Source organism: Chanos chanos, chromosome 3 (genome assembly GCF_902362185.1).
Source record: "Chanos chanos chromosome 3, fChaCha1.1, whole genome shotgun sequence".
NCBI classification, from domain to species: domain Eukaryota; kingdom Metazoa; phylum Chordata; class Actinopteri; order Gonorynchiformes; family Chanidae; genus Chanos; species Chanos chanos.
Genome location: NC_044497.1, coordinates 16,614,898 through 16,629,403, shown reverse-complemented (window position 1 = coordinate 16,629,403; position 14,506 = coordinate 16,614,898). Strand labels below are relative to the sequence as shown.

General features: G+C 43.1%; 1 protein-coding gene across 1 annotated transcript in view; it reads right to left on the bottom strand.

Moving 5' to 3' along the window:
* The window catches only part of pard3aa (par-3 family cell polarity regulator alpha, a), a 315,517-nt gene that overhangs the window by 205,762 nt on the left and 95,249 nt on the right, over positions 1–14,506 (bottom strand). Inside the window, 1 exon segment of the mRNA XM_030767365.1 lies at positions 5,230–5,410. Within this exon segment, the coding sequence (XP_030623225.1) occupies positions 5,230–5,410 (181 nt within the window).

Genomic DNA, 14,506 nt, shown 5'->3' with positions numbered 1-14,506 from the left:
CTTTACATACACCTGCTGTGTCTATACACACCAATCTCTATCCTTACCCATGTTCTCACTTGTTAGTCCCAACATCACACACACACACACACACACACACACACACACACACACACGCACACACAGTCCGTAAGCCTGGGAGGGAATTTTCCCCCTTTTCAAGCGAACGTCACACTTCATTACAGCATCAGTTTCATAACTGTTTAATGGTGTCAACGGTTACAATAATTAACCATAATAAGCTTTAGATTAAAGGCTGGCACTTTTATAGTTTCATGACTAATAGTCTGATTTAGGCAAGCATTGCCGCCCACTCCTGCTACAGTTCTGAACTGTGGAGCCAACCGCAGCCGTTTGCATTCATTTACACACAGAATCTAATGGAAGCACAGCCGATGATTAAGATGTGACATAATTGATAAACTCAGATGCTAACTCTCTTCACACAAAGGCAGTTCAATGTCACAGGCCGGCCTTAAAATGGCATCACTGAAAAAAAGCTGAGAGGCTGAACTGTTGAGTTTGAAAGGTAGAATGCAGCCAAGAAAAGAAAAGAAAAGAAAGAAGAAGAAGAAGAAGAAGAAGAAGAAGAAGAAGAAGTAAATGCTAAAAGTTTAAGGCTACGTATCATCTTAAAATTTGGACTGACTTCATAAATAGTTTTGTAAAGGGTTTATAAATATGTAATAACATGTTATTGCTACTACATCCTCCAACAGTTGTTTCCCTTTTCCTTTCGGCTGGCGAAGTGGAGAATGGAAGTGATGCAATTCTCCTGGGACAACCTGGTTTGGTGATAAGGCAGAAGTACCAACATTTTCACTATTTCCCCAGTCACCTCCAGGGAGTTCTAAACTGTTTAGCATGTGGGAAAAAAGCTCAGGTTTGGACTTTAAGAAAATAAGCAGTTTGTCCTCAACTCACACTTTCTAGAACTCTCTTAGAAGTGAGAAGAGAGGGAAAAAAAAAACAAAAAAAAAAACAAAAACATCTAAATAAAATGAAAGAAGCAATCAGATATTTCAGCTATGCTTATCAATTTCCCCTCAAACCTCACGGTATTAGTGTTTGCTGATCGTATCGCAAACCCCTGCCCCTTAAATGTGAGATTGAGGGGAGAGTCTTTGGAACAGAACGAAAAGGGAGCCAAAGATGGAGGGATAGAAAAAGAGAGAGGGAGAGAGAGAGAGAGAGAGAGAGAGAGAGAGAGAGAGAGAGAGAGAGAGTCAAAGAGAAGAGATGACAATCAGCAAATCTGTAAAATGGAATGACCTGTTTGTCATTTGCCACCATCGACTCCAGCAGTCCATTCGTACGCTCAAATAAGCAATCACAAAGTTAGGATATTCACTCAGTCTGGGAACGAAGACAGTCGCCAGGGTACAGAGGATGATATATTAAAATGCATTAAATGTACTACAATTGACTCTCTCTCTCTCTCTCTCTCTCTCTCTCTCTCTCTCTCTCTCTCTCTCTCTCTCACACACACACACACACACACACAGAACACCTTAAAAGTTTAATCCTTTGCCAAGAATATTCAGTTCAAAAGTAATTTGCATAAACAATATTCTCCCTCCACCTCGATGAAAGCTTTACTGTTGTTGTTGCTGCTGTTGTTGTTTGAGTCATTGTGTCCCTCCATGTCCTTTAATGACTTCTACCAGGCCTAGATTGGGGGGAAGGAGGCTACTTCCTCAACCCCTCTCCACCAAACCCCCCCCACCCCCCAACCGGCGGGCCGCAGAGAGCCAAATTGATTAGATAAAGACTGGGCTGCCTGTAGGTGTCCGCACTTTTCCCCACAGGCAATCTCGTAATGGCTGACGAGGCCGGCGTGTCACCACTGTGATTGGTCGGTGGGATAGGGGAGGGCCGGTCATTTGTCACACCATTGATATTCTCTGGCAGCAGAGGAGACGGCCGACGGTTCGTCAGACTGGAGCCGCGGCTCTGAGCACGGAGCGGCGGACTGACAAAAAAAATAAATAAATAAAAACCTAAAAAATCAACCCCTGAGCTACAGCATCCAAACAGCAGGCCTCTATTGAACAGATTAATAATTTCATTTCTTCCTCTTGCACAATTGTGTGTGTGTGTGTGTGTGTGTGTGAGTGTGAGTGTGTGTTTGCAGTGGTTTTTATTATTCTTGGTTTGTGCTTTTTGATCTGCTTCCCACCTGGTTGAGGGCAATTTGTTTGGGCTGTAGGAGGGCTGACAGCCCCCTGTGTGGTAATGGTCTGCACTATAATAACTTACAACCAATCAGATGCCCCGATGCATGATGGAACGGCAGATTGGAGCAGAAAGAGAGAGAAAGAAAGAAAGAGAGAGAGAGAGAGAGAGAGAGAGAGAGAGAGAGAGAGAGAGAGAGAGAGAGAGAGAGAGGAGGAGGAGAGGCTTAAGAGGTTCAGGAGGAGCTCCAGAGAGGGAGGCTGTATGTCGTCTGGGGTGCCCCAGGGCAGTGCACCTTAATGCAGCACACGCCTTCACTAATGAGTGCCTGCTCCTCCAGAACCACCAGGGAGTTCACTACCCCCGAAGATCATGGGCCCTGTGCCAAGCATCTGCCCCGAGTCTCCACATACACACACACACACACACACACACACGGAGAGAGAGAGAGAGAGAGAGAGAGAGAGAGAGAGAGAGAGAGAGAGAGAGAGACTCACAAACTCGAGCCGAAACATATCCCAGAATGTTCTAACATGTCAAAAACAGATGGAAATCCAAAAAAGAGAGAGGGCACATGCACTCTTTCTTAAGATACAGCTATGTTTTAAACATTCCAAACTTTTCTGTGACTTCCTCTAGACGCCAGAGCTTCTAGACAATTATGAAAACATTATGTTCACTGATACAATACACATCTCATCTCCAATCTAATTACCACTCGCCTGAAGAGAGAGAGAGAGAGAGAGAGAGAGAGAGAGAGAGAGAGAGAGAGAGAGAGAGAGAGAGAGAGAGAGAGAGACATTGATAACATTTCAAAAGGTGACTATGTCAGATATCCATAATTCCATGCTTTAGCAGACTAGGGGAGCCCATGAGGGGTCAGAGATGTAATTTAAGATCAGATTCTTGTTAGTGCTGGAGGTGATGTGTTGGATGTGTTGGTCTGAGTCTGCAACGTGCTTCTGTCTGCTCTGCAAACACAATGCAAACATCCCTTGACACTCTAATTAAACACACTCATACAATGGAGCTTCTCCCTAAACAAAGACAGAGTATAGAAGAGACAGACGGAAGGGGGAGAAGTGCTGTAATCATGTAGAGTGGAGAAGACAAACTCTGTAATTTAGTCACGCAAGGTGATCAAGTCAGACACAGGGGAGAAAAGGAGACAGAGACAAAGAGAGAGAGAGAGAGAGAGAGAGAGATGGGGACTTGTTGACACTCAGGAGAAAAGTGCTACAAAGCAACAGAATAAAGATAAGAAATAATGTAATGTATATCTATGGGGCGATCCGAGTTATCTTCTAGCTAAACACTACTGCTTGCTCGTAATATGAAGTGCCTGGTATTGGGTCAATATTTGTGGCGAGGAATCGATTTTATAATGTGTCCAGTCTGAATGTGGACTTAATCACTGATAGGGTTCAGAAAACAGGACTATTTAATCCAAGGGCCAAGATCCAAACCTTATCAACACCTTATCATGGTACTATAGGTGAGCGGAGGTCTTCATGGCCAGACATCTATTAGTGGTCCATGTCAGTGTTTTATTAGCTGAAATCACATGTTGCTTTATAAATTGGAGCCCTGTAAGTGTATTGAATAGGTCTATTCAGGGACAGAGGGGAAGGATCATTAGACTAGAACATTCTCCATATGGGGCACTCAGGACTGCTACTGTAGCATGGCAGTATGTGAGAACAGAGTGCATTCATGTCTTTGTGTGTGTGTGTGTGTGTGTGTGTGTGTGTGTGTGTGTGTGTTGCTAAGACACACACGCAGGCCCAGAGAAGAATGGGTCTCCTGCTGGCATCATTCGTGTGGAAGGGTTGGATTCACACATGGGTGCGACACTGCTGTAGACGTCCCTCTGAGAGAGCTTTTGTGTGAACAACAATAAACAAAATCAATGGTTCAAAAAAGAGAGGCCTAAGAACACGTACAATTAGTTTTATTACTTTTGTGTGTGTGTGTGTGTGTGTGTGTGTGTGTGTGTGTCTGTGTGCGCGCGAGACAGAGAGAGAGATCACTTGCCTCCTTACAGATATCAGCTTACCATTTCATGCAGAACCTTTTACATTTTCCTTGCTCTGCGACAATCTCCATAAATCTCCACTAAGTGTAACAAACAAACTCTCTCTCTCTCAAAAAAAAATCTGTGGAGAGCTATCCAATATGGATTAAAATAAGACACTATGGGAGCTATGAGTCCAGGGTTTAACAGGGCCCTGTGTCCTGTGTGTGTGTGTGCGCATGCGTGCGTGCGGACAGATCCTATTGAAATATATCATGTGTCTCTTCACCATTTGCTGTTCCTTTCTTTGGCTCCGTCTCTTCATGCCTGATTGAATGTACTCCCTGGCAACGGTTCCCATGACGATTTCACCTGCCCACTCAGCTGAGTTCACTGTCAAGGTCAGTCCCAGGATACACCTTACAAAACACTCACCAAACTTTTACTCAACTTCCATTCTCTCTCTCTCTCTCTCTCTCTCTCTCTCTCTCTTTCTCTCTCTCTCTCTCTCTCTCTTTCTCTCCGTATGAGGACAAAAATGTAGCAGAATCTCATATAGATGCTAAACAAAGAGTTCGTAGTGTTTTGACCAGTCCTGTCCATTAGGAGTTGCGGCCTTAAAGGACAAACGGTGCGATGAAAAGAAAAGCATTTAGAAATGCTGGTCCAGTGCCAATGCTTTATGATACACTCCAGTCAATTACTCCAGGCTCTCAAAGGCACTTCACTGACAAACATCAGCGGTTGCTGAGTCAGCACCAGAGACAAACTGACCATCACACGGTCTAAACACATTCATAAAGCACACATAAGGCAGCCATAAATGGGGTATAATTGATAGAAGAGCCATTTATGAATCACCAGAGAAGATGACAATGTATGAGGCACTAAAAATTAGCAATATTTAAGAAGCCCAAAAAACACCCGATAGCCATAAATGCTTTACGATTGCTTATAAGCTGTTTGTTCACGTCTCATAGGTGCCTTACGAATGTGTTATGTTGTGATTGATGATTTAATGGGTTACTGGGTGAACTCACTGGTGCGGAGGGCAGAGGGAGTGACTTCGATCTCGCTGGAGTTCTGGTAGGGCTGGAAGGCTGACATGTTACTGGAGTTGAGGTCGCTGTTGAAAAGTTCAGGGCTCTGGGTTCCAGTTGAGCTGGCACTGGTCCCGTCACCGCCATGATGAGGATCCTGTTCCTCATATACCGCCACCAACTGTCAAAGAGAGAGATTTGAACGGTGAGGGAGGGCAACAAGTTCATTCATTCATTCATTCATTCATTCATTCATTCATTCATTCACTCGCTCACTCACTTTAACTTATTAACTTGTAAGTTAATAAGACAACTAGGCAGAAGGGGAAACACATATTCATACACATTCATCTCTCTCTCTCTCTCTCTCTCTCTCTCTCTCTCTCTCACACACACACACACACACAGAATTCCACGGTCACTCGTTCCATTTCCATAAGGATCCTCTCCTCCACTGCGATCCCAGGCTTATCACAGAAAACGGACTTCTCCTGATCCTCTCAATATCCAGTACTGTGAAACATGCGAGTACTGCCAGATCTCACCTCCACATCTGTGCCAACACATTGAGCCTACCAGCACTAACACATTCTGTCTGAACACTGCCAGTCTTCAGAACCATCACCATGTCAACACACGGTACAGCCGCGTTCCAAATCAGCATTTACACACTAAACAGCACACTACGAAATGTACTCCCGGCAGAAATATACATGGGAACAGATGGACATCTCAGGGAATGTGAGAGTGACTTGGAGCAGCTACAGAGCACAACTCCTACAGCTGAAATAAGGAGACAGTCAATTGCTGGTGGCTCCCAAATTCACATTTTCATTCTATTTTCATGGGTGCTTCTTCAGAGAGGGGAAAGACTTGGCACAGCCCAATTCAGGCTCATTCACAGTCAATTAACAGAGAGAGAGAGAGAGAGAGAGAGAGAGAGAGAGAGAGAGAGAGAGAGAGAGAGAGAGAGAAAGAGAGAGATTTGAATGCTGTGACTGGCAATGCCAGCAGCTTGGGCACCAGTTTTCCCCCTAACATACATACTCATCCACTCTCAGAATAATAAACACTCCAAAGGAGATTACCCTTAGCTTTCAGATGCACATTGCACTGTAATGCATGCATAACAACTCAAGTGTGGTGTAAACGGAGCTAGCAAAACTGAAGAGAGGGGGAAAAAAAAGGCCAGCAGGCATATGGTTTTATTGTTTAACCCAAGTCGAGCAGACAGATCATTTGCAATAAACATCTAAGCCTACAACACCAGAGCATGAACAAGACTGTCACCGAGAGAGAGAAAAGAAAACAAAAAACAAAAGAAAACAGAAAACAAAATGCATGATCGAAAAAAAAAAAAAGGGAGCTGTTGTGTGAACTCTGTGTTTATCCAATGCTAACAACCAAGAGTACCGTCTGGTTTTCCAGCTTGCCTGTTTTCTTACTTGTTCATGACAAACTACCTGCATACAAACGAGTTTCGTTCAGAGCTGGGTATACACTTCTTTTTAAAATTTATTTATTTATCTCCCCCCCGCCCCCCCAACCCCTTTTTTTTTTAGAGAAGAATGTCTAAGTCTCTGTCTTGTTCTTTCTCGCCAAGCAATCCACAGAAAGATTCTCCGCACATATCTATATTTCTGGCTCCGTTCTCTAACTCTTTCTCCCTCTCATATGCTTTGTGTTTATCCTTTGCTATCAGGATAATTCAAACCGACGTCTCATTTGTTTCTTGAGTCCAATTAAAGCATAACGCGCAAACGCTCTACAAATCATTCAGCTGTTCCGCTGACATACAGCACTCATCACCAGAGCAACTGTTTGTCTCAAAAGAGCGATTATGTCAGCGATAGCCCACCACTGTTTAATCGTCTTGTTTTGTTTTATTTATTCGGTTATTTATTTATTTATTTATTTATTATTTTTTTTTCTTTAGACTTTTATGACTTTGTAGCACTCGTGGAAGACGTGAGAGCCCAATCAATTACAACCTTTGATCACTCTTACGGGAAAATCAACTTGAAGTGAAATCAACTCTGCATTTCTTCAGTTGCCTGAGCTTTTAGGGCTCATAACTAACCGCATGAGCTAGTTATGAGATTTGGCTTCGCTGTTTTGCTCTGCGTGATGAGCCATTTCGGCCGCAACGTTTCATAAGCCCGCTTTTCTTTGTTCATTCGTTTTTAAAAACGCATGTTGTTCCTCTAATCTGGCTGAACCAAGTTCAATAGAAAAACAAATAAATACTCAAAAGGACCATCCCTATCGAATCTCTCAAATCCGACCCCTTGAAAGCCATCAGGGCAAGTTCTAGACATCTTAGACAACAGCTCTAAACATCTTTGAAAATGACACAAACACCAACCAGTGACTGAGACACGTAGAGGCATAAGGGTACGCTTCCACTGCAGCAAATTTCGCTTCACTCTCATTCAGGTTCAACGGGGGCGAAATTCACCCTGATTGGCGAAATCGGAGGCGAATTCACTGAGGCAAGTGAATTTGAGATGGCGAATTCTGAACTTTATGTGAATGTGAACCATGACAGAACGAATCAGCTCAGTGTGTGATGTGTTTGGTATGTGACGTTCTCTAGAGAGGTGGGAGTAACAAAAAAAAAGTCTGACCAAAATGGCAGAGGCTAAAGGTTACAAGTGGCATGAAAACATGTATATGATTAAAAGATGTATGGGCAGCCATGTGTGTCTAAATCAACAGGGGTTGTTGTTTACATGTTACATGAACTTAGTCAGGTCCAGAGCTGTACTAAAAACTCTCTCAACGGCTCTGCTCAGGGCAAGTGGACCACTGCAGACCTTCATTGAAGCACTCAAACTTTTGAGTGAGGTGACTCGCTTGCAGTATTTGTGACCACCCCCCCAGGGTGAAATTCGCAAGGTGTTTCACTGCGTGGAAGGCTACGGTAAGATTTTCAGGGCGTGTCAGAAACTGGTAAAATGCTGAAGATCTTTCAGAATTAGTCTCATTACCTCCGCCAAGGTGGTTATGTTTTTGGTGTGGTTTGTTTGTTTGTTTGTATGCTTGTCTGTCTGTCCATTTGTCAGCGAGATTAAAGAAAAACTACCAGGCCGATTTTGACAAAACGTGGTGGAAGGGTGTAGCGAGGACCAAGGACGAACCCATTAAATTTTGGAGTGTATCTGAGTCATGCGGTTTATCCGCGTATTATTTCCCACTTTCGTTAACATTGTGAGACAGGGCAAAAATGAACTGAATTTGTCGTACATGCGCGAACCCGCCGCAATTACAGTGAATGGTGGGCCGCGACTAAATGTACAACAAAACATAACAGCCACCTCAAACATCACTGTTGAAACAAATGCAGCAGAATGTAAGAATGTAAGAATGTAAGAAACAGACAATGTCTAAATTATCCTTACTGCCCCCGCCCCCAAATCACAGCATATTGCACAGGCTCCCGAGAGGTGTATGGTTCTCCGCTCCTCTATCAACAGATGTGTCCTGTACAGAAAAGCCAGACAGACTGGCACACTGGCTGCTCGTTTGGGGGCGGGGGCAGACTCACCACGTCCACGGACCTGCCATGTTGGAGTCAAATTTCTGCACTGACTTGAGAGAGTGGGTCCCCTGTGCCTAATCTGAGAGGGGTGTGCCAGTATCCCACTGGTGAAGAACCTGATCTGTCCCCCATTACAAGCCATCTTCCAGTAAACTTCTCCAGTTAGAAAACGCACAAATGAACCTTGCAGTGCTCTAGCATTAAGCTACTGCCTCGTGCCCCCTGGCAGTGCTCCTTAAGTTGTTTTCACCCAGTGTGTGTCAACAGTGACGCCAATGAGAGGGCTCAGAACTCCGATCCACGGAGAGGGGGTGAAAAAAAGAAAGAAAGAAAGATTGTTTTATTTCTTTTTTATTTCTTTTGAGCGCCTTAAATCATGATACGTTCAAAATGATCCAGTCAACACAATCTAAGTTATAATTATCTCTCTCTTCATGATAAGCCTCCATAAAAGCTCAGCATGTCTCTGCGTCTAAAAGGCTGCGAGATTCTTCTATTTTACTTTCAGAGTGAAATAAACAAATTATCGGAGATGAAGCTCTTTAAAAGGTTTCTGAGAGAAAATTTTGAAAAGTTTGCGCTTGACCTTCACAGGGTAACTGCCTTAGCCTGCAGAGAGGAGATTGCTGGCTCCACACAAGCGTTCCCAATTCTGTTATCTGAGTAGTAAAAAGATATTATAGGAGGGTATTTACCAGTTGCAGGGTCTCAGTTGGTATGGAATGACTGTTTGAGTAAATTTGCCCTGAGTATTCAGCCCTGCTGGCACTCCTCCTGACTGTGAGACGTTTTCGTGCTGTTACAGAGTTCTGTTTTATGGTAGTGAGAAGATGCTCTGTTCCTGATGACCGATCCAGCGTTTCTTGTGTGATAGAAGAATCTGTCTTCTCTCACAAACACAAATGCACGCACACACATACAGAAGTGTGTGCACCCACGCGGACACACACACACACACACACAGAGAGGCACGCTTTCAACATCTTCCGCATTCACCACATTAGCCGTGGCCACTCACAAGCACCCAGGAGAAATTTTGCTTCAATTTTCCACCCTTCTGAAGCTGCTTACGCAACCACTATAAAAAGTTTACAAAAGCCAACGAGAATAAAAAAAGGGGCGGGGAGGCGGGGGTGTTGAGAATTATTCAGAGAGAATATACATACACGCGCAGTTGCATAACTAATTGAAAAGTAGAGTCAGCGTTGGACTTAAGTTTTCACAAAGTGCACTTCAGAAGATGGCATGCACCGAGTGGAGCCTGAGTGTATGCCAGCAGCAGCTGATGGGAAGAGTGATGTTTTCTGGAAATGGACATCCTGGTGAGATGTGACAACAGCACTGATCGCAGAGTGTTACACTAGGCCTTTAATTCCTCAGAGAGACAGAGGGAGAGAGAGGGAGCTTAATCAAACTCCTCACACCAAACAGCACCAATTCAACTTTCACATGGTATCTTAAAAACAGAGGGAGAGAGGGAGAGAGAGAGAGAGAGGGAGAGAGAGAGTGTGTGTGAAGTGAATGGAAGTGAGGAACAGAAATGGCAAGAAGTAAAGAGAATCTTTCTGATGCCTTTCATGTAGCATCACTTTGATCTTGGCTGAGCTCTAACAGTTGGGGGTGGGCGGAGGATAATGACAGAGGTCTCGTGCCTGACTTTACACCCATTAACACTCATACTGGAGACTGCCTGTTAATGTGGCAGGGCACACCGGCATGCTGACATACACCCTTAAGACCCCCTGAAATTCAAACGTTCCGTACACTCACAGACAACACGTCACCAATGGTCTGAGGCAAATCCACTTTCTCCGCTGCTGGAAACTTGTAATCCCGCTCCTAAAAAAAACACCCCAAAAACGAGGCGCTAATGCAGAGCAGTGAGGTAATATACGACCATCAGATTAGCGCTCTTCCCACTTTAATGCAAGGGACAGCAAACAAGATAAGACCCAAAGAGAGCCCAAAAGGGGAAAAAAAAAAGAAAAAAAGAAGATCCTTTCTCCAATATGCTCTGTTACTTAGGCGGTGTTCTAGTCACCTGCCTGCCAGCTTGCATTACAGATTCACGCCGTACAGCACCCGGAGCACAAGAAGGATTAATAAAGTTTTATTTCTCATCTCTACGTTTTTTTCCTCCTCTTCTTCTTCTTCTCCTTCTCCTTCTTCTTCTCCATCTTCTTCTTCTTCTTCTTCTTCTTCTTCTTCTTCCGTACCCTCCAACCACATTTGAGAGTCAGTGTGACTAACAGATTATGACTGTGTGATGAAAGTGGATGGCTAGCATGCTCCTGCGGCAGATGTATCATATCGAAAGAACCATAAAAGCAGCTCACCTCAGCTTGATCCTCAGTTTCTGCTAAACTCACTGACTCTCGCTCCGAGCCAAGCTGAGTCCAAAAAAAAAAAAAAAAAAAAGTCTAATTGCTCAGATAAACAAGCGGTCAGAAGTTTAGTTTGGGCTCACTTTCTCCACCTCCTTTCATCTGTTTTGGAGGGGAAACAGTAACATGCCTCAGGATGGATTAACTGAGGTGAGTCACCTTCACTTTGACAAGCTTGTCTTGTGCTTAAGGCCTAAACATGAGTCTAGCTGGCCAGAAGTCAGCATTAGCTAACAACCTGAACGAAAGAGAGGAGTATCGTAGCTATCGGCCAAAGCAGCCAAACAAATTGAGTCAATTACCGCCAACTATCACAAAGAGACACAAATACAAGACAGGATACCGTTAAAGTAAAATCATAAATGCTACATGCTTTACCAAACTACATGAAGTCAGTTTATGAGCCCATGACAGTGTCTTTATTCAAAAATGCATTACACTAATCACATCATCAGGGGAATAAATAAATAAATAAATACATACATACATAAATAAAACAGAATCCAGGTCGAGATTGCTCTGTCTCTCTCTTTTTAATCTAGCCCAAAGATCAAAACCTTTTCACAGTCAACTGCGGTATTTGAATGGATTATATGATTAGCTTTTGGCCAGTCAACAACTTCCAGAGAACTAATCCATCTTAGACGCCGATTTCCCCTTCATTCATACTTTTATTTTCAAAGCTGCAGAGAAGGAGAGATCTTCATCCAGAAAGAACTTGGCACATCTAAGACAAAAGTGCTTTTGGGGTGTGTGTGTGTGTGTGTGTGTGTGTGTGTGTGTGTGTGTGTTTCATCTGTGCAATGAAAGAACAAGGGCAAAAAAGTCGAGAGGAAAATATCTTCTTGTCAAAACTTTCAACTTTATTTATTTATTTCATTTATTTATTTATTTTTCTCCTTCAACATCCTCTTCTGACTGAAGACATATTTAGCACACCAAAGGAAGTTTCAAACAAATTAGAGGAGAAAAAGACATTCAGAAACTTCTGGGGCCTTCTGTGGTATTTGCAATACCTGTCTCTCATAAGGTTTAAAGACTTTACAAATCACGAAAAGAAAAAAAAAAAGAAGGGAAAAAAAAAAAGGCCAAGCTCGATTCATTTTTTGATGGTTAAAATGTCCACAGTGGATTTTACCTCCCGGCATGTGAAAGAAGTGACCACATCAGTGGTGCAAGCATGTGGTATCCATAAAGGCCTTGTGAATCACACTTTTGATGGAACGCTAGAATCAGTTGGTTGCTATGGGTTGTCAATTTGATGACCTCATAATCAGTTATGTTCCAAGGGAGATCCTAGTCCATTCTAAATGGGTTTCTAGCATATGGCACCACTCTCGCGGCTAACAACGTAATGCTGTTCATTCTGGCACAGGCCATAACAACAGGTTAGAGTGGTCAGTGATTCTACTGTGTAGAAAGCACCATGCTACTGAAATCGCTCAACCTAATGACTCAAGTAATCTCTCACTCTCTCTCTCTGTACATTTCCCTGCCAATTTAGAAAAATACTATCAATCAAATGCATATGCTCCATATCAAAAGCACTAAAACATGACGGTTGTTCAATATTACTAGTATATGCTGCATATATGAATGAACATGTATCACTTACTGAACAAACTGACGGGGTTTTAAACCTTTATGAGATAAAGAGATGAATGCTTAATGTTTTTACAGAGATGCAGGGTTGACAACACTGAGACAGACTGATCTTAGCTTTATCTCACTTCTCCAAGAGGCCTGTTCTTTCCCAGAATCCTTCTCTCTCTCTCTCTCTCTCTCTCTCTCTCTCTCTCTCACTCACACACACACACACACACACACACACACACACACACACATAGAGGCAGCCACATTCTCTCTCCATCTCTCCTGCCCAGCATTTGTCATCATTTAGCTCCGAAGGCATGGAGGGGTGGAATAATATTTCATCTGCCCCCTGCTTCTGAAATCTGGGAGAGCAGTTCTGGCGACTTCTTCCCCTCCTTTAAGTCCCTCTCACTTAGTGTTTTCTGAGGGAAAACAGTCTGAATTTATCCATCGACCAAAGCATCCGTTCGGGTATCTCATCGCTCTGATCCATCCCTTTATCAAAATGACAGTGACATCTGTGAAGAGATGACAAGATGTCATCTATCTACTGTGGCCTTTCCTGAGATACTTTAAATCATCTCTTATGTAACATTCTCTGCCTGATAAAGTATGAAAAAAGTACGTCTGAAGTCTGAGGTCACGTACTACTGCTCTATCCCAGGGTGAAAAGTCTTCAAAGTCACTGTGGGGTATTTTGAGCTCAGCTTTGTGTGGAGGTAGCACACCTTTTTTCTCCCCATCCATCACACTTCAACCTTTGAATATTTCATCATTCTCTCCATCCATTATTTCCATGGCCATGTGCTATTCATGCTCTTCTCTGAGTGCTTAGCGCTGTTTCTCTCCTCATTACTGTCATCAAATATTTAAACAATAGGTCCAAAACTGTGCCGCTCCAAAACCTCTGACCATTCCTAACCACAAACACAAATATATATTTAAAAAGCACTGCTGAGAGGTTAGGCCTTCCTAAGCAGCTGTCTGGTCCCACTGAGGTGACAAACTTTGGCTAAACACAGCCATAAAACTCATTTGTACAAATATATCCCAGCAGTTCTGACAACCTGTCGAAAAATAACGTATTTACACGGACAAAATCAGCATTTTTTTCTCTCTCTTTTTTTTTCCCCTTTGTGCTAGAACTTCAAACGAGCCCACGTAAGTGAAGCACCTTTTTTAAGTATAGAAGTAATAACAGGTAATAAAATAAACATTCCTTTTCTGGACTTTCTGATTTTGGTTTCATATCCGCAAAGACGGATATGGTAAGGCAGGTGATTTTAGTGCAGCGGGGGAAAAAAAAAAAAAAAAAAACAGAGCGAAAAATGGGGTGGGGGACAAAGAAGAGATGGTATTGAGAGGGAAAAGAAATATATACTCGGCAAAGCAAAGTTTAAACAGATTAGTGACTCATCCGTTCGAAATCCGCTTGGCCCGTTTTTTTTTCTTTTTTTTTGGGGGGGGGGGGGTGGGTGTGCTTGCTTTGAAGTTGTCCTGAGCTGCGAGGAGCTGAGGGAAATTATTTCAAACCCGTTTACAGCAATGTGCGTGTGCTACCTACACACTGCTGACAGAATGGAAATTCCAATACGCCTTTCCCTTGGTGCATTAATGCAATAAACCCTTGGTCATCTCTACAAAATTTTAAATCCCAATTTGTAAAGGGAAAGAAATAGCAGTTTCAGGCTTGTTTGAGCATTGCCTGCTGCATGTGGTGGTCACTGTATATATATATATAGTGACAAAAAATGCTAAA